Genomic DNA, 18,853 nt, shown 5'->3' with positions numbered 1-18,853 from the left:
GTCAAATCACTATACTGTATACCTGAAACTAATATAACACTGTATGTTCACTAATTGGAATTTTTAATTATTTTTTAATATAATCTATTGTCAAATTGGCTACCATACAGCGTACACAGTGTACTCTTGGTTTTGGGGGCAGATTCCCATGATTCATCGCTTACATACAACACCCAGGGCTCTTCCCAACAAGTGCCCTCCTCAATGCCCGTCACCGATTTTCCCCTGACCCCTATCCACCCTCAGTTTGTTCTCTGTATTTAAGAGTCTCTTATTGTTTGCCTCCCTCCCTCTCTGTTTATAACTATTTTTCCCCTTCCCTTCCCCCATGGTCTTCTGTTAAGTTTCTCAAGTTCCACCTCTGAGTGAAAACATATGGTATCTGTCTTTCTCTGACTGCCTTATTTCACTCAGCATAATACCCTCTAGTTCCATCCACGTTATTGCAAGTGGCAGGATTTCATTCTTTCTCATTGCCATGTAGTGTTCCATTGTATATATAAACCACACCTTCTTGATCCATTCATCAGCTGATGGACATTAGGGTTCTTTCTAGAAGTTGGCTATTGTTGAAAGTGCTGCTACAAACATTGGGGTACATGTGCCCCTATGCATCAGCACTGCTGTATCCCTTGGATAAATTCCCACCAGTGCTATTGCTGGGTTGTAGGGCAGTTCTATGTTTAATTAAAAAAAAATTTTTTTTTAACATTTTTTTTATTTTTGAGAGAGAATGCGAGTGGGGGAGGGTCACAGAGAGAGGGAGACACAGGATCTGAAGCGAGAGACAGCTCCAGGCTCTGAGCTGTCAGCACAGAGCCCGACACAGAGATCGAACCCACAATTGGTAAGATTATGACCTGAGCCGAAGTCGGACGTTTAGCCAACTGAGTCACCAGGTGCCCCTATTTTTAATTTTTTGAGTAACCTCCACACTGTTTTCCGGAGTGGCTGCACCAGTTTGCATTCCCACCTATAGTGCAAGAGGGTTTCTGTTTCTCCACGTCCTTGCCAACATCGGTTTCCTGGTCAACTAGCTGGAATTTAAATAAAACCTTAAAAAACTCGATACTTGAAGTACACTTAAATATGGGTGAGTTGCATTTCCATACCACAAAAGGAGTTACTTTTTCTACGGTGAATGTCTATGTGTGTGTTTGTGTGTGTGTGTACATGTATTTATAATCAGGAGAAACAATTTTAAATTATTAAGAAATGTGTTCTGGGATCACAGATGAGTCTGGGAGACATCCGAGTTATCCCATTGGAGTCTAGAGAAATTCCCAACAACCTCACACTTACACATAAACGTGCAGTTGGAGTGTATTTCCAGCAAATGCTGGAACTACCTTCTACCTGGCCTGTCACATCCTATGACAACACGTGTTCCATCATTTGCAAAGGACACCTAACCACTAAAGGGAGACCATTTGGCTAAAAAGTTCTGATTGGGCTCAAGGGGACAGGAAGTCATGTTCAAGGACATGAAAGTGCACAGAACAGTCCCCTTTCTCCCTGGATTCACTTGCCACCGTTTCAGTTGCCTGCAGCCATCAAGTGTGGTCTGAAGGCAGGAGAGGACGTACTTTCACAAGGTGAACAGTAGCCTAACGCTACGTCACAACACCTACGCCGCTCACCTCATTTCACCCCCTCATGCAGGCATCTTATGACCCCACGTTCTCACACAGAGAAGGGGGAGAACAGGGCAGTGCCATACCTGGAGACGGAGACCACATTCCCATAACTTTCACTGACAGCATACTGTAGCGACTGCCCTGGTCTATGGTTAGTGGTTGTTCATTTCTTACTGGCCTAATTTATAAACTAAACATCACAGGAGAAAGCACAGCGTAGAGAAGGTTCGGGACTCTCTGCGGTGTCAGGCACCCACTGGGGGGCTGGAAAAACACTGACCCAGCAGATAAGGGGGTGCTCCTGGAGCGGGAAGCCTGGACTTGGAGACACGTTAGGACAGCGGTGCGGTGATGTACGGGCGACGCAGGACGAGCTGTGCAGGAACCTTAGCAAGTCATTCCGGACTTCCCTCTTCTCCCGAGGCCCATAACCAGTTCAGCTACCACATCCATTTTTCTTTAATTTAGGAATATAATATGCTCCAGGGAATAAAATCTAAAAACTGGGTTACAGTAATCCTTGTTAGTTTTTTATGGATCAACTCAGAGTATAATCGGCTTCATTTGAAATATTAAATATTTATTTTACAATAGGAATACATACTCATTTTTAGCAAAATTAGAACATAGAGCTAAATACAAAAATAAAAAAGATAATACTACCACTATGGTAAATCTATCCTAATCCAAGATTATGTTTGCTTCCTTTAACCAAACATCTTTATTCCTAGGAATCAAAAAAAATTTTTTTTAATGTGTACTTATTTTTGAGACAGAGAGAGACGCAAGGTGAGTGGGGGAGGGGCAGAGAGAGAGAGAGAGAGAGAGAGGGAGACACAGAATCCAAAGCAGGCTCCAGGCTCTGAGCTAGCTGTCAGCACAGAGCCGGACCTGGGGCTGGAATCCAAAAACTGTAAGATCATGACCTGAGCAAAAGTTGGACGCTTAACTGAGCCACCCCGGTGCCCCTATTCATGAAAATTTTTAAATACCAAGAACACCTATATATGTCATAAATAAGCCTAAAATATTTTTTTGATGTTTACTTATTTTTGAGAGACAGAGAGTGAATGGAGGAGGAGCAGAGAGAGAGAGGGAAACACAGAATCTGAAGCAGGCTCCAGGCTTGGAGCCATCAGCACAGAGCTTGATGCGGGGCTTGAACTCACAAACTGTGAGATCATGACCTGACCGGAAGCCCCTCAACCAACTGAGCCCCCCAGGCGTCCCTATGTCATAATTTAGCTTTTAATGAAAAGATGAAGGAAGGTGGAGAGAGAAATGGAACTTTTACTGAGAGCCTATGATAGGTCAGGCAGTTTCACCTATACTACGTGTTTTGAATTAAAAACAACAACCAGGAAGTCAGTATTATTTTGAGATGAAGAAACGAGGTCTCAGAGAAGTGAACTACTTGCTCAAGCGAGTGCGAGAGTGAAGACTCACACTGAGGTGTGCAGAATTCCACAACTATGTGCTTTCCACAGTCAGCAGTGAGATCTTTGCTTTTTATTAAAAAAATATTATTTTAAATGACTAAGCTTTGGATCTATTTCATATAAATCAGGCGTGGTAACTCACTGAAGCATGCTAGAGAATCTGCTTAGGTTTCAATTTTAGGATATAAAGTTATAGGCTTTTTTTAAATACTTATTTTATTGGACGTTCTTATTACATTAAAGCTGCCATAGATACTCTTAAAAAATCTTTTGTAATGTTTATTTTTGAGAGTGAGACAGAGACAGAGAAAGAGCAGGGGAGGTGCAGAGAGAGAGAGGGAGACACAGACTCTGAGGCAGGCTCCAGGCTCCGAGCTGTCAGCACAGAGCCTGACGCGGGGCTTGAACTCACAAAGCATGAGATCATGAGTTAAGCTGAGGCCGGACACTTAACCAAGTGAGCCACCCAGGCGCCCCATAAAACCTGCCATAGATACTCTCATGTGATACTCCTCATGTTATAATTTATACTGAGTTCCTACTAGGTGTTTTGTCTTGTGGTTGACTTCCACATAAAACTATTCTTAAAATACTGAGAAAAATCCCTCCTTCCATGAAGACTCGTTTGCACACGTGTCATACTTACATATGGAAACGGTTCACAGGTGGACTCATTCATCAAATTCATACAGCACTAAGGCTACCGTTAAAATGTATGTTATTAACACATTCCATTGTTGTTTTCTGAAGATTATGTGATTGAATCTACCCAGCAGTGTTGATCCTGTGCATTGCTGCTCTACATGGTTTTTCTGTCCCTTTAACAGCACATCGGGGCTTTCAATGCCGGTGAGCTTAAAATGGCACGAATCGGAATTTCTTCCCCAAACCATCCTCTTTGCTCAAGAGCATTAGCTTCCGAAACAGTAATCAAGTTGTGGCTTTCAGAGTTTTAGGTTCTGCTTAGTTGCTTGCTCTACATACTGGTTTCGTGGGGTTAGGATTTTTCCTACAGAAATGATAGGCGTGGGTGCTGTTGTGTCAGGAAGTGTTGTGCCAAGGATTTCTTATCTGATCAGTGCCACTCAACTTAAAGGGTGGTTCTTTTTCAGAAAGAAGCTTCTTTCATTTGTAACACAAAAGAACCAAGGTTGATTGGATGGGCCCGAGGGGAGGGGCAGCAGTACCGGAGACTATGGTTGTCTTGTCTCTCTGTGAGTGATCAGAACATGGGAGCATCTCAGAGTTCAGTGCCCGTGGAGGGCATTTAGTACAGGAGTCTTGAGTCAGAGTAGCCAGACCCTGAGTATGAAGACCCTCCCTCCCTCTTTCCTTCCTCCCTCCCTTCCTCCCTCCCTCCCTCCTTCTTCCTCCTTCCCTCCTTGTCCCTCCTTCCCTCTTTTCTTTTTCTCATGAAGACTTTTCAAAGAGGAGAGGAGGAGCCTGTGTTGAGGGAATTTGTTTCTAGAACCCCCAGGAATCCCGTACATAGACTCTCTTTACAACAGATGGGCACACCTCTCACATACTCAGATTCTATGACACACTGTCTTGAGCGTAAAACTTCCAATGTGCCAAACAAAGGCAAAATTTAAAGCATTCTTGTTGACGAAGCCTCCCTTAGTCGAGACACCATAAATCCAAGGTAGGGCTTTAGCGTCTTTGCTTGTCTTGCATGTATTTCTATCAAGGACAAAGTGTGGCATTAAGAATCGGAATATTTAAGACTGTTGGTAGGTTTTGAAATCTGAGAGATCAAGAGGGAGGGAGAACTTTTTGTGTAATGACCTTATCATCCATCCCCACCACTGGGAAAGAATGCGCTCTGCTACCACAGGAGGTTCTGACTGCAAAGTGAACACCAATGAGTAAGAAATAATAAAGGTAGCAGCTTTAGTCGAACTGCCAAACTCATGGCAAAGATGTGTGTTTTATCTGTCTCTCTACTGTCTCCCATGAGTAGGAGTTCAGAACTGTGAGGGCTGTCACAAAATGGAGATTAGTGTACTTGATGGGAAAAATGAAGAGTTTTTCTGAAAGTTTGATTTTAATGGGTACTAGGTCTCCCAGCAAATTATATAATATTTCCCATAAATTAAATGAGCTAATTAAAGACACTTAAGCATATGATAAACAACAGCATTAAAAAAGATCACCATAACAAAGATGAACTAAAATGAACAGAAGTTTGATTTTCCACCCCCTTCTGCACAAAGCAGATGAAACAAAGTGACAAAGAGTAATGAGTACAATTAGTAGTATCGTGCTTTCTTTTTTGGGGGGTATACCTCACGGGAGCTGAGAAATGGGTGGATGTGGAAAACGTGGTAACAAATACGTGTGAAAGCAGGTGGCTACCAGTTCTGTGCTTTCAATGAAACCCAAGAAGAAATGTGATGGAACTAAGAGCTTGCAGACCGATAAACACACATTAACAAACAGATCGCAGCTGGGCGCCCGGGGGGCTCAGTCGGTTGGGCGTCCAACTTTGGCTCAAGTCATAATCTCATAGTCTGTGGGTTCAAGCCCCGCGTAGGGCCCTGTGCTGACAGCTCAGAGCCTGGAGCCTGCTTCTGGTTCTGTGTGTCCTTCTCTCTCTGCCCCTCCCCTGCTCATGCTCTGTCTCTCTCTGTCTCTCAAAAATAAATAAATGTTAAAAAAAAAAAAAAAAAGAAAAAGAAACAGATCACAGGGGTGCCTGGGTGGATTCTTGATTTAGGTTCGGGTCATGATCTCAAGTTCATGGGACCGAGCCCAGATGCTCTGTGCTGGCAGTGTGGAACCTACATGGGATTCTCTTTCTCTCTCTCTCTCTCCCCCTCCTCTTTTTGCCCCTTCCCAGTTCTCTCTCTAAAGAAATAAATAAAAACAACAGAAAGTGGCTGGGTGGCTCAGATGGTTAAGTGTCTGACTTTGGCTCAGGTCAGGATCTCGCATTCTCTGAGTTCACGTCAGGCTCTGTGCAGGCAGCTCAGAGCCTGGAGCCTGCTTCCGATTCTGTGTCTCCCTCTCTCTCTGCCCCTCCCCCACTCACACTTTGTTTCTCTCTCTCAAAAATAAAATAAACATTAAAAAAATTTTAAGAAGTAGATCACAAATTTTTGCCATTTGAGTAAGGATTTCAAATAGCTGAAATCACAAAAAAAATCCTTTCCTTCCCATCTGCTTATTTTGTGGTTAAGATTTCTTATGTTTATATTCATAAAAAAGGAAAAACAGGAATACAACGGATACTGAATATTGCTTTGCTTTTGTGATAATTAATATCCATCCATGGGGGCATGTGCATGGCTTGGTTGGGTATGAGTTCCACTTGGCTCAGGTCATGATCTTGCAGTTCATGAGTTTAAGCCCTGCATCAGGCTGTGGGCTGACAGCTCAGATTCTAGAGACTGCTTCGGATTCTGTCTCCCCCCTCTGCCCTTCCCCTACTCACTCTCTCTCTCTCAAAAATAAACATTAATATCCACCCATGAATACATGAACTATTTAGAAAAATCCCCATTCATCTCATTCAGAGAGGTATTTTTGTCTTTTATATTTAATAATTATAAAAATGTTTAACATTTTGATAATAATTAGGTTGATTTCAGTCAAATGTGTACAACTAATAATTATAAGCCTAATTTGGTATAAAAGGAGACAGGTTTTTTAAAACATTTACGAGCATTACAGTGGTAGGAAATAAGATTTAATTGAAATCTGTATTTATAATTTGTTTTAAGGCACAAGAAGTAAATAGTTCGAAGGTCACGCATCTATTTTAGTTTTTCCTATAAAATATGAATCTCAGTGTAAAGGGGCCATCCACAACTGTTTGCTTCTGATTCTTATTTCATTTAGAATGAATTTATTTTGAATTAAAGTCTTAGGATGTGTCTTTTCTAGAAAGCAGATGGAGACCTGACCTCTCATTATAATCAGGGATGCAGAGACAGAGGGTCACATGACAGACTTTCCTCTGCTTAAATCTACTGAACCGGCAGTATGACATTCCTGCCCCAGCCTCTGGTTTGAATGTCAGGAGACCAGAGTTGTGTGAAGGGCCTTTGTCTGCTTCAATCCCCCACTTGCACTTTTCAAGTCCCGGCCCTTCTCTGATTTGGCCAGGTCGAGTGTGGTCGCTCCTGTTAGCGTCTCCAAATGCTCTTTATGGACTGGAAACGCACCTGGGAGTCAGCGAGCCATGGACGCGGCTTGATAAACTTGTAAATACGTGAACACCCTTTTCCTCTGAAGCTTATCAGTCTTCTCAGATAAAAGCCTGGACACAGATGTCTTTCATCCTGTCCTGAATTCCAGAAAATTCTGGCTTCAGAGGGAATAAAGGGGGGTGCACGCTCTTCGTCCCTTACTGAGATCACTCCATCCTTAAGCCCCTGGAGCCTGAACCTGGGAATGATCAGAGGCATCCGTAAGGTTGTTTGTAGGTTTTCCTAAGAGAATACAGGAGGCAGAATGGAGGAAAAAATAGGGCCGCGGAGTGCCCGGCAGTCATTCTAAACTCAAAGCTTGTAGGTTAGGAATCAAACCAATTAAAGCCTCCGCAGAACGAGGGAGGTGTACCGTGTCTTCCAACACAATAGGGTATCATCTTGAAGGTTTTTTCCCAATGTCTCCTGTCGTGCCTGAATGTGGGAGCCACTTGGAGTCTTTTAACCTACTAACTGTGATTTTCCCTTTCATCAGTAACTATGTGTCCCCACAGTCCACGTCTTAAAATACGGTTGTCAGAGTGTGAAAATATAAAGAGGCCACGTCCCCAAAGCTATTGTTATTCCTCACCCTCTTAGGTGATCCACAGTTTACAGGCAAACAGGTCAGTAAATGGCATTTTTTCAGATAATGCATTTTTAACAATGCCTCGGCCTCTCAGATACCGTATAAGTAACAGTGTACCAATCCCAGATGTCATCAGGATCAAAGAGAGCGTTTAAGTCATACTGGCAATCAGGACGCTTGGTATCTCAAAGTCAGTTCGTGACATCAGAAAAACCACCCGAAGAAGCCAAAGACTTAAATATTTTGCCGTATACATCATGAATCTGCTGCCTGCATATGATGGGAATAAATGAGCCTTTAATTATTAACACGGAAAGGCGGGAAAGAAACCCAACCGTAAAAGTCTAACCAATTGTCAAGGAGGGCAGGTGACAATACCGCCTGAAGTCCCGCAGAGGCGCTAATAATAAAGATGTCAGTAAGCAAGGGGGGCCATTTGCAATCAACAGCCCTCCTCCAATTCTGTGACCTGACCTTGCACTCATACCCTGACTCTCAGATCTTGGAGAGAACATCTCTTCTTATAAGCAAGCACACGCCGTAACTTACCATTGTGGGCCCAGAGCGTTACCTCACAAGCAAAGTGAATTAAAGCATAACTACCTTGCAAACATAGTTTCATGAACAAAATTAATGCGGCACCTAATTAAGGAACTATTAACACACTGCAACAAACATACTATACACCATACTGAGTAAAGCGCAAGGCACCTGCAGCCCTGTGAGTCCGTTTCTTCAAATTATAGGCAATCTTTAAATTGCTCTAAGATTTAATTCTCCAAAACTGTCTAGTAGTTGAGGAAAGTCATGCGTGATGACCAGTAATGTACAATTTAAAACCATCTGAATTATTTTGTTTAAACAGGGTGAATCTTATCTATGCATGTACATATACATACACACATATATATGTAGTTTTAAAATTTGTACTCAAATGAAGAGTTTCAATTTTTTTGTGTGCAGATATAATTGACATAAAACATTATATTAGTTTCAGAAGTACAATAATTTAAGGATCTGACTTTTACACACAATGCGAAGTACTCCCTACAATAGGTCTTGTTAGCAGCTGTCACCTCACATAGTTACAATTTTTTTGTACGTAAATTTTTTTTATGATGAGAACTTTTAAGATCTACCTTTAAGATCCTTTAGTAACTTTCAAATAATCTACTACAGTGTTATTAACTATGATCACCATGTGGTAGATAGACTCCGTAATTTACTTATTTTATAACTGGAAACTTGTACAAAAGGAATGTTTTTGTTTGTTTCTTTTTGTTTGATTGGAAAAGTAATTTGCCAGACTTATATTAGCCAACATTATGGCCTTTCATTTATCTTACAATGTCCCAAAAACTATGCTATGCTAAATTTTAGCATTTGTTATTGTCCCTTTTATTTAAAACAACTTTTTTAAATGTTTGTTTATTTCTGAGACAGAGAGAGCAAGCTGGGGAGGGGCAGATAGAGAGGGAGACACAGAATCTGAAGCAGGTTCCAGGCTCTGAGCTGTCAGCACAGAGCCTGATGCGGGGCTCGAACCCACAGGAACCATGAGATCATGACCTGAGCTGAGGTCCGACACTAAGCCCACTGAGCCACCCAGTCCCCCCTACTATTGCCTTTAAATAAAGGTCGCGTTGAAATATCCTGCCACGGGGCCCTCTATTTCCCCTGTGTGTGCACTGGCTAACTCGTTTCAATTGCCCGCTTGATATCTATCTTGCCTAGCAACTCACAGGCTCTGAGACCAACTGTGACTTCCTTTTCTTCCTTTCACTGCTAAATCCTCAGAGCCTCATTCTGTCCACGCACATAATACATGCTCAATAAATAAATGTGCAGTGCCAAGCATTCAAAGGAATCTTAAGGATAAGATTCCCTTCATAAAATCCAAATAACTAAGAATATTAAGTCACAGGGGGTTGGCTAATAATAAGTAACTAAGAATAAGGATTTCTACTCTTGCTTTGGAGAATATTCTTGATGATGATTTAAAGATGTATCTTCTTCAGAAATGCTGATGCATAGGAGCACATGTACCCCAATGTTCATAGCAGCACTGTCAACAAGAGCCAAAACATGGAAAGAGCCTAAATGTCCATCACCTGGATGAGTGGATCAAGAAGATGTGGTATATATACACGATGGAGTACTACATGGCAATGAGAAAGAATGAAATATGGCCATTTGTAGCAAAGTGGATGGACCTTGAGAGTGTCATGCTAAGCGAAATAAGTCGGGCAGAGAAGGACAGATACCATATGTTTGCACTCATAGGTCTAACAGGGAAACAAGAGAAACCTAATGGAGGACCAGGGGGAGGGGAAGAGGGAAAGAGAGTTGGGGAGAGAGAGGGACACAAAACTTGAGAGACTATTGAATGCTGAAAATGAACTGAGGGTTGAAGGGGAAGGAGGGGGGGGGAAAAGAGGTGGTGGTGATGGAGGAGGGCACTTGTGGGGAAGAGCACTGGGTGTTGGGTGGAAACCAATTTGACAAAATTAAAAATTTAGCTACAAATTACAAGTGCACAATGTAGAACAGCATGAAGAAGCGTGAACTAATAATCATTGACATGTATCACGTGCTTGTCATGTTCCAATCACTGCTTGGCAGCCCATGTGTGTTATCTGATTGAAACCTCACTACTGCCCCAGGCAGAAACAGGAGGTGAGGGGAGGTGATTTATGTAAAGCCACCCGGTAACTGACAAAGCTTCAATTCTTTTCTATTTTTAATGTTTACTTATTTTGAAAGAGAGAGTGTGCCCATGCACATGAGTGAGAGGGGGAGGAGCCGAGAGAGAGAGAGAGAATCCTAAGCAGCCTCTGAGCTGTGAGCACAGAGCCTGACATGGGGCTCGAACCCCCGACCTGTTGAGACCATGACCTGAGCCGAAACCAAGAGCCAGATGCGCCAGCACTGAGGCACCCAGGTGCCCCGACTGAGCTTCAGTTCTGACCCAGGAGGCTCTCCCGGCAGTCGGCTTGCGTATACCTTGCAAGGCACACTGTGTTGGGCCCTTTACATTCTTTGTATCATTTAGTCATACTATTTTCACATATTCATTTGACAAACACTTGAGCACCCTTTACATATCTAGAACTGTGCTGAGCGCTTGGGACAGGGCAGTGGCAAATAGATTAACATCTGTGCCTCATATTCTAGCAACGAAGACACACATTAAGTAGTAATAGTGACAGGCACGAACATTTTTTAAGCATGTTTTGTTCGATGCACCAGTTTCAGTTTTTCCGCTGGATGTTTAAGTCCGTTCGAATGATGAGGAAACTTGAGGCCCAAGACGCTGAATCCTCTGTTCCACGTAACAAAGCCGTCGATGATCAGAACTAGGATGTGAAGCCAGAGGGGTAGGTTCAAGAGCCTAGCTCTACATCCCTCCTGGGTGACTATATTAGAGTACGGCCCGGCCAACAGCCACACTGTGGAGAGCCCTGCAAGCCGTTTAAAGGCATCTGACCAGAATCTAGGTCACTGTAGGGCATCAGGAAGGGTACGGATAGCTCAAATTTGTGTCTGAAGACTCTGTGAGCAAGAATGGAGACAAGACACCCCAGATCGAAGGAGGCCTCTACAATCCAGGTGACAGACGACGGCTCCAAGAGACACTGTGGAGTTGGAGCTGACGGGACTAGACGATTGACCCAACATGGAGGTGACAGAAGCGGAGGGGACAGGCATGACTCTTAACCTCCTGGCCCAGGTAACTAGCTGAATTACGATGTCGTTTCCTGATTAAAAAAAAAACCTGGAAGAGAGACAGATTTGCCAAGAGCAACGATACGGCAATTGGGTCTTCCAAAGACAGTAACCATAGCACCTTCCGCCCCATATGCTCTTATGAAATGAGTCCCTGCCACCTCCTCGCACCAGAGGGAGAGTTTCATTTTCCTTCCCATGAATCTGGGCTGATCGGACTGACTTTCTGGACCAACCGGATGTGATGAAAGGGACATCTTCAAATGTCCAATATCTTAGGCTGGGAGGAGGCTTGGAACGTCTGTGTTGGTCTCTTGGAACGCTCCCTCTTGGGGTCCGTCTCTTGAGCACCAGCTGCTATGCTCTGAGACGTCCAAGCCACAGGCAACACTCTGTTAGATGCCCTGGTCAACAGCCACAGTTGAGCTCCGGCTAACACAGAGCGCCACTGCCAGCCACCTTGGACTTCCAGCTCAGGGGAGCTTTCACACAGCCCCAGCTGACATCTGAGAGTGACCGCGTGCAAGACCCAAAGCACAAACACAAGAATTTCCCAGTCAATCTGCAGAATCAGGAGAGAGATGATAACAGTTGTTCTTTTAGCCACCGACTCCTGGAGTGGCTTGTTAGGCAGTAATCAGGGGACCAAAGCCGTCAACGGGTTCGGTTTTAGACATGTGAGGTTTGAGGTGCTTGGAAGACACCCAGGTGGAGAAGCTCCAAAGGTACTTGGAGAGATTTTCCATAGTTGGTGTCTGGAGCTCAAAGAGAGAGAAATATCTATGCTGCACATATTGATTTGGGAACACACAGATGTAACACGGCGCAAAGCACATAGTATGCGACCGAAGCCAGGAGAGCAGATAAGAAAACCCAGAGGAATTATACTCCGAAAAGAGCAGAGCCCTGAGAAAGAGTAATGTCGAGGGGTCCAGCAGAGTCAGATGAGCCAACCAAACCAAGTGAGAAGTCACTGCCAAAACGTCAGGAAGAAAGCCAAGGTGAATGTGGTATCACAGAAGCTAAGAGAAAAGAGCATTTCAATCAGGAGGGATAAACTATTAAATGCTACCAAGAACTCAAATATGATTAACGAATGAAGAGTATTCAATGACGCTACAGACATAGCAATGGATTAACGCAGGAAGACATGGGCTTCAATGAGTGGTGGTGGGAACAGTCATGGGCAAGGAACACACAGATGGTGAAGAAACAGACCTAGTGCCTAAGAGATACCACGCTCAAGAGGGCTGGCTTCAGGGATGCCTGGGTGGCTCCGTCGGCTGAGGGTCTGACTCTTGATTTCTGCTCAGGTCATGAACCTCGCAGTCTGTGAGATCGAGCCCCACATCAGGCTCTGCGCTGACAGTACAGAATCTGCCTGGGATTCTCTCTTCCTCTCTCTCTGCTCCTCCCCCACTAGCACACTCTCTCTTTCTAAATAAGCAATTTTTTAAAAAAGAAGGCTGGCTGTAAAGGGAGAAGAGAAAAATAGGGTAGAGCTGGAGTAGGAGGTAGAGTCAACGGTAGAACCCATTTTTAAATGGGTTCGAGCCCTACGTCAGGCTCTGTGCTGACAGCCAGCTCAGAGCCTGGAGCCGGTCTTTGGATTCTGTGTCTCCCTCTCTCTCTGACCCTCCCCTGCCCGTTCTTTCTCTGTTTCTCACAAATAAATTAAAAGAAAAATAAACCTCAATAGTTTCAAATGTTGATGAGAAGGTGTCCACCGTGGGGTTATTTTGAAGATACAGAATGGCATCAAGAGTACTCATCGAAAGATAAGCCTAAAGTATGGGGCAAAAAGAGTGAAAGCATAGATCCAGACACACAGGGGGATGGAGGTTTGTTTACAGGAAGTTGAGAGAACTTCTCTGCAGGTTTCTGTTTGTGGTTGATGGGAAAGGTCCAGCAGCTGAGGGAGCTGGGCTTCTGAGGACCTTGGGAAGATCTGGAGTAATTGTTGATGGCACGGAAAAGAGTTGGCAAGGGCCACGGAGTAGGGCCGTCCAACGGTTGGGAGTCAGTGAGCCAGGAGCTAGCTATTTCTATACGATCTTTACACATGAGGAAACCAAAGCTCAAAGAGGTTAAGTAACTTGCTCGAGGTTACAAAATAAATAAATGAAGGAGCGAGGATCTGAACACAGGCGTAGGTGATTATTTTCCAGCACATTAGACTACATGGATTCCTGGGTCCAGGGGAATATTTTAGTTCTGGAAGGAGACAGGTATTGCAGGTTCGAAAACTTCATTCTTACCTCTTTATTCACAGTGCCCACTTCTGTCAGTCTTGCTTGAGACCCCACATCTCTGACATCTTATCTCCAAAATTTGGAGTCAAAGATGGTCTCAGGAATAATCAGTAAAAGACCATGGCATATAACAGACATTCTTCTGTGACATACTAGATGCCGCTTAGAAAGTTCCGTTCAAATGAGCTTACGAGCAAACAGGGAGCTGACAGAGATCTTAGCACCATGATTGTTCCTTAGAATTATATTTATAAAATAGGAATAAAATATACCGTAACAACCGAAATACTGTGTTTAGAAGCTACCTTGAATCGATTGCCTCATTATGTTTAGCACAGTTACTTCTCCTAGTGAGCCTTGGTCAGAATTCTAAGGCTTTCTTAAGGGTTGTAATCTAGAATTTCTAAAGAGCCGATGTGATATATTTCTCTGGATAGTTTATGAAACTCAAATAGTGGACGATGGCGTACAGACTCGGAAGGATCATGACAAGGGCTTAACAGCCATGATTTTAAGCTCCCACCACCTTCTTGTGAATCCAATCCCGTCACGTTCCCCTGAGCCCCACGTCTGTACGTATTTGAGACACACACCAAGAAGCTTTACTTGGAAAAATAGAAATAAGAATTCCTTATAATTTAGTTTTATCCCCCTTTTTCTTTTGGTAGGGGAGAGAGGGTGCTATTCGAGAAATAATAAAGAAGACAGATGATGACTACTGTTTAGGGCACACGCTGGACAAGGTCTGAGCCCAGAGATGGCCTTCTTTCCACAAGGAAACATTCCTACGAACTCCCGGTCCAGTTGGCCGACTGGAGGATGAGTTTTTCTCCAGAGAACCCAGCTCATCCTGGGGCGTCTGCCGACTGCTCCTTGTGTGGGGGGCTCCTGGTCCGGGCTCAGAAGAACGCACGTTACTTCCAGGGCTCTCGGCTTGTTCCACAGACAATAACTGTACGCAGTGCGCTCTATGGTCATGTGGGGAATTTCAGTCTCTCTTAGAGAAGCGGACTTTCAGAACAGTTGGTAAAACTGTGGACCACAAGCTTCAGTAAACTGTGATTTTTATGTGAGTGAGTTTCAACCAGCACTTGTATAAATGGGAGATACAACAGAAGAGCCAAAAAAAAAAAAAATTCCCAACAAAATCAAACCCAAAAAACAAAACAAAAAAACCGGGTGTGTTTCACACACCAGGATATGCATTATTTTGGGAAACAGATTTCAGATGTGTGTGTGTGTGGGTATGTGGATGCTGACGTAAAGTGGATTTCCTACCGCCGTCACAGCGAACAGTTTACAACTCTATCAGCCGCGGAATTTCTCTCTCTTTTTTTTTTTTTAATGTTTTTATTTTTGAGAGACAGGGAGAGAAAGAGCACAAGTGTGGAAAGGGCAGAGAGAGAAGGAGACACAGAATCTGAAGCAGGCTCCAGGCTCTGAGCTGTCAGCATAGAGTCTGACGCGGGGCTCGAACCCATGAACTGTGAGATCATGACCTGAGCCGAAGCTGGACGCTTAACCGACTGAGCCACCCAGGTGCCCTTCAGGCATAGAATTTCTGAAGCCACATGTACATGATATTCTTTCAGATGCCTGGAACTGACAAGGCTCATTCTAGGGTTATCCTAAAATCTCGCAGATCTCAACTACTGAGCACTCTGACCAACGTTACAAAGTCAACAGGTGAAGAACCTAAAACTTGAATAGAGGTTTCCACGAGCTGAGGAATGATGATTCAGTCAGAGGAGGGATTTCTGGCCCAATACCGGGGGCTCGCACCGGCTGTGGGAACCCCTCCAGCCCGCAGCCTCGTCAGGATGCTGCTTTCTGAGTTCTGTGAAACTAATTAGCCCCGCTCTGTTCTCATTTTAAGCATAATGAAAGGTCAGGATGTAGTAAAATAAAACATGTCTATAATAAGCCTTTTCCTCTTTAGTCTAATTTCTTGAGTCTGTAAAAAAAAGTTCTCTACCTGTGTGGTTCGTTAAGTGCCATTGGGCCCATTTTTATAGAAACCATCGACTTTAACAGGCCGGCTACATTTCAGTCTACATACACCAAAAATAAACACTCTTAATTTCTGTGCAGTCACTGGATCAGTTCATATGTGTGTTATCAGTATATGGAAAATTACGCGATTGTTTACTTAACTGAAATTTCCCCCGCCTTCCGTTTTAATCACTTTAGGTGACTCAGTAGTCACCAGCTTCCGGTTTCTTGGAACCTGGAGCACTTTGTATCAAAAGGCTTCATACAGGTGTGGGGCCAAGGGTATTTATTGTTACTATGAAAATCTAACGTCTTATAAATTCCCCTCTGTCTCCCCAAGAAGGAAGAGAGACGTCATAAATTGTTACTGTTTAAATAAAACAGAAGATGAGAAAACAGAACAAAAATGACCAAAGCGTTAGTCCTGGCGAATGGGTACATGGAAAATCGGAGCATATACACAAGTATAAACAAATATATGTTATGTTATGTTATATATAAATCTACAATGCTTCTTTCTAGTCTTGCAAAAAAACTAGCCACGTGAGGATGAACAGAATTGATGCAAAAGCAGAATACAAATACATGAGATCAGAAGGAACAAAGGGAAAGAAAAGCTTGGGAATTGCTTAAAGGCAGATTTTATATTTACGTGACCAAAAAAAGGTATCTTGATCTGGTTGTTTGGAGATACGAAGAGGCATTTTGTAAAAGTCAGAGGATGCCAAGTGTCAAAACATATATATATACAAGCACACATGTATCAAAATAATAGGTATATAGAATATAAGTCTACTCATGTATATACACATTTTCCTGGGTGTTATAAGGAAAAACGAAATAAAGCATGCTCAAACCTCTTAAATTCCGTTTTTAACTCAGAATGAAATGCTTTGAAAGTCTGTTAGCCCAAAGTGCAAACTTTTTTTTTTTAAATGTTTGTGTATTTTTGAGAGGGAGAGAGAGACAGAATGCAAGCAGGGGAGGGGTAGAGACAGAGAGGGAGACACAGAATCAGAAGCAGGCTCCAAGCTCTGAGCAGTCCGCACAGAGCCCAACACGGGGCTTGAACTTACAAACCGTGAGATCATGACCTGAGCCGAAGTCAGATGCGTAACCAACTGAGCCACCCAGGCGCCCCCAAACTGCAAACTTTTGAAGGTTTATAGAAAGGGCAAGCCGAGGAAAGGTTGATAAATTCTAATCCTTTAATGTGTTTTGTATTTGAAAATTTTTATAACAAAATTAATCTAGTATTCTAACTCCATAGGCTAGTTGAATGAGAAAACCTTAATATACCCAAGATAATATGAGAGATGATATATTGAATTATAGCCTATTTAGAGACTAAAAATAAAACTGAATACACAATTGCAGGAGGGAAAGTGAGAAAAGCCCAGCCATCAAATCAGAAGGCAGAAAATCATATTATTCCTGTAATAAAAATGTGAACTTCCAATCTTCCAAGGGAATGAATAAAAACCCCTCATTAAAAGATGACATCCTCATTTCAAAATCGTTTCCCTCTCCCAGACAGAACTGGATGTGACACGGATAAAAATACATTTACGGGAAAGAGGTATGAGAAGAAACACACGCGGCACGTAGCTCTTTCTCTTACCGTTGTCGCCAGAAGGTAAGGACACAGTATTTGTTGGCGCAGTATCAGAATTCACTTTTCCGTTCTCAAACGTGTCGTTTTCAGGCTGCTGTAGCTGCCAGTTGAGGCCAAAGAGATGCATCGCTGGGGGTAAAGAATGCGAGTTGTTGAAAGGTCTGTTCTAAGTGAGGACAGCCACAGTAAGCATGTTTGTAACAAGATTCACGTGCAGTGTTACCATCTCCATGTTCTGAAATACTACGGAAAACTGCAGGACAAAAATTAGCACACAAACAGCCTCTCACACAATTGCAATTTAGGGAGCAATGCAATATTGGTACCAGAAAACTCTTGGGAATGAATCCCTATCTGCTCTGCGTTGTCCGACTTGCACTCCTCACCATGGCTGAGGGAAGAAGCAAAGGGCTCCGCAGTGCAATCTGCCAAACATGCTTGACCCCAGGCCATTTGCACACGTGTAATACTTTGTTGCAACATCTATCTATTCTCAAGAAACAGGATGCTATTCAGTTGGATTAAGGTAAAAAGTAAAATTGGTCTCTGATACACTTGCTGGCCTATGAAATGATCAGAATGGACGTAGATGCACAAAAATAGAGTAATACTTGCATATTCTAAGTTTAAGATGAGTTCATGACATTCCCTTAAAACAATGGCATGGATGATGCAACACGTTATGTGTCAGGTAATTTCATGTAGTTTCTCACATGGGTATGAGAAGCTTATAAATTCATAAAAGTGTTATGAATGTGTTTACTAATTTTCTTTATTTAAAATACTTAGAAAGTGGATAACTAGAAAACTTTATAATTATAAATTTAAAATGCAGTAGAATCTGAAATTTTTCTATTATTTTTCTTAATACATTTGAAATATTTATCAGATCACTGTAATACTGACCGCTAATATTCAACTAAACTCCACAGAATAGTTTCCAAATTAATCCCTAAGGAGGCTAAATATCCAGGGAGAACTCAGCTGTGGTCCTATTACCATATCAAGAAACACTTTTTTTTTTTGACATTACTTGACATTTACTCACGATACATATTAGAACTTACCAGAGAGGTGAAGAAAGACCTAGTGTTTAAGAGACATTGTTAGAGATAGTGTGACAACTACCACAGTCGAGAGGCACGCCCTCATTAAGTATGCAATATTTGCAGGACCACAATTACAGCGGAAAGAAGAGGGTTTAAATTTTTTTTTAATGTTTTATTTATTTTTGATAGAGAGAGAGACAGAGCATGAGAGGGGGAGGGTCAGAGAGAGAAGGAGACACAGACATGGAAGCAGGCTCCAGGCTCTGAGCTAGCTGTCAGCACAGAGCCTGACGCAGGGCTCGAACCCACAAACATGAGATCTGACCTGAGCCGAAGTCGGAGGCTTAACCGACTGAGCCAC

General features: G+C 42.9%; 1 protein-coding gene across 1 annotated transcript in view; it reads right to left on the bottom strand.

Annotated features, from left to right (window-relative positions):
- The window catches only part of TENM3 (teneurin transmembrane protein 3), a 196,423-nt gene that overhangs the window by 117,483 nt on the left and 60,087 nt on the right, over nt 1-18,853 (bottom strand). Inside the window, exon 4 of the mRNA XM_029950079.1 lies at nt 17,450-17,572. Coding sequence (XP_029805939.1) covers nt 17,450-17,572 — 123 coding nt within the window. The remainder of the gene's footprint in view (nt 1-17,449; nt 17,573-18,853) is intronic.

The sequence above is a fragment of the Suricata suricatta genome, chromosome 1 (assembly GCF_006229205.1).
Source record: "Suricata suricatta isolate VVHF042 chromosome 1, meerkat_22Aug2017_6uvM2_HiC, whole genome shotgun sequence".
In the NCBI taxonomy this organism is placed as follows: Eukaryota; Metazoa; Chordata; class Mammalia; order Carnivora; family Herpestidae; genus Suricata; species Suricata suricatta.
This window is presented reverse-complemented; position numbering and strand designations above follow the sequence as displayed.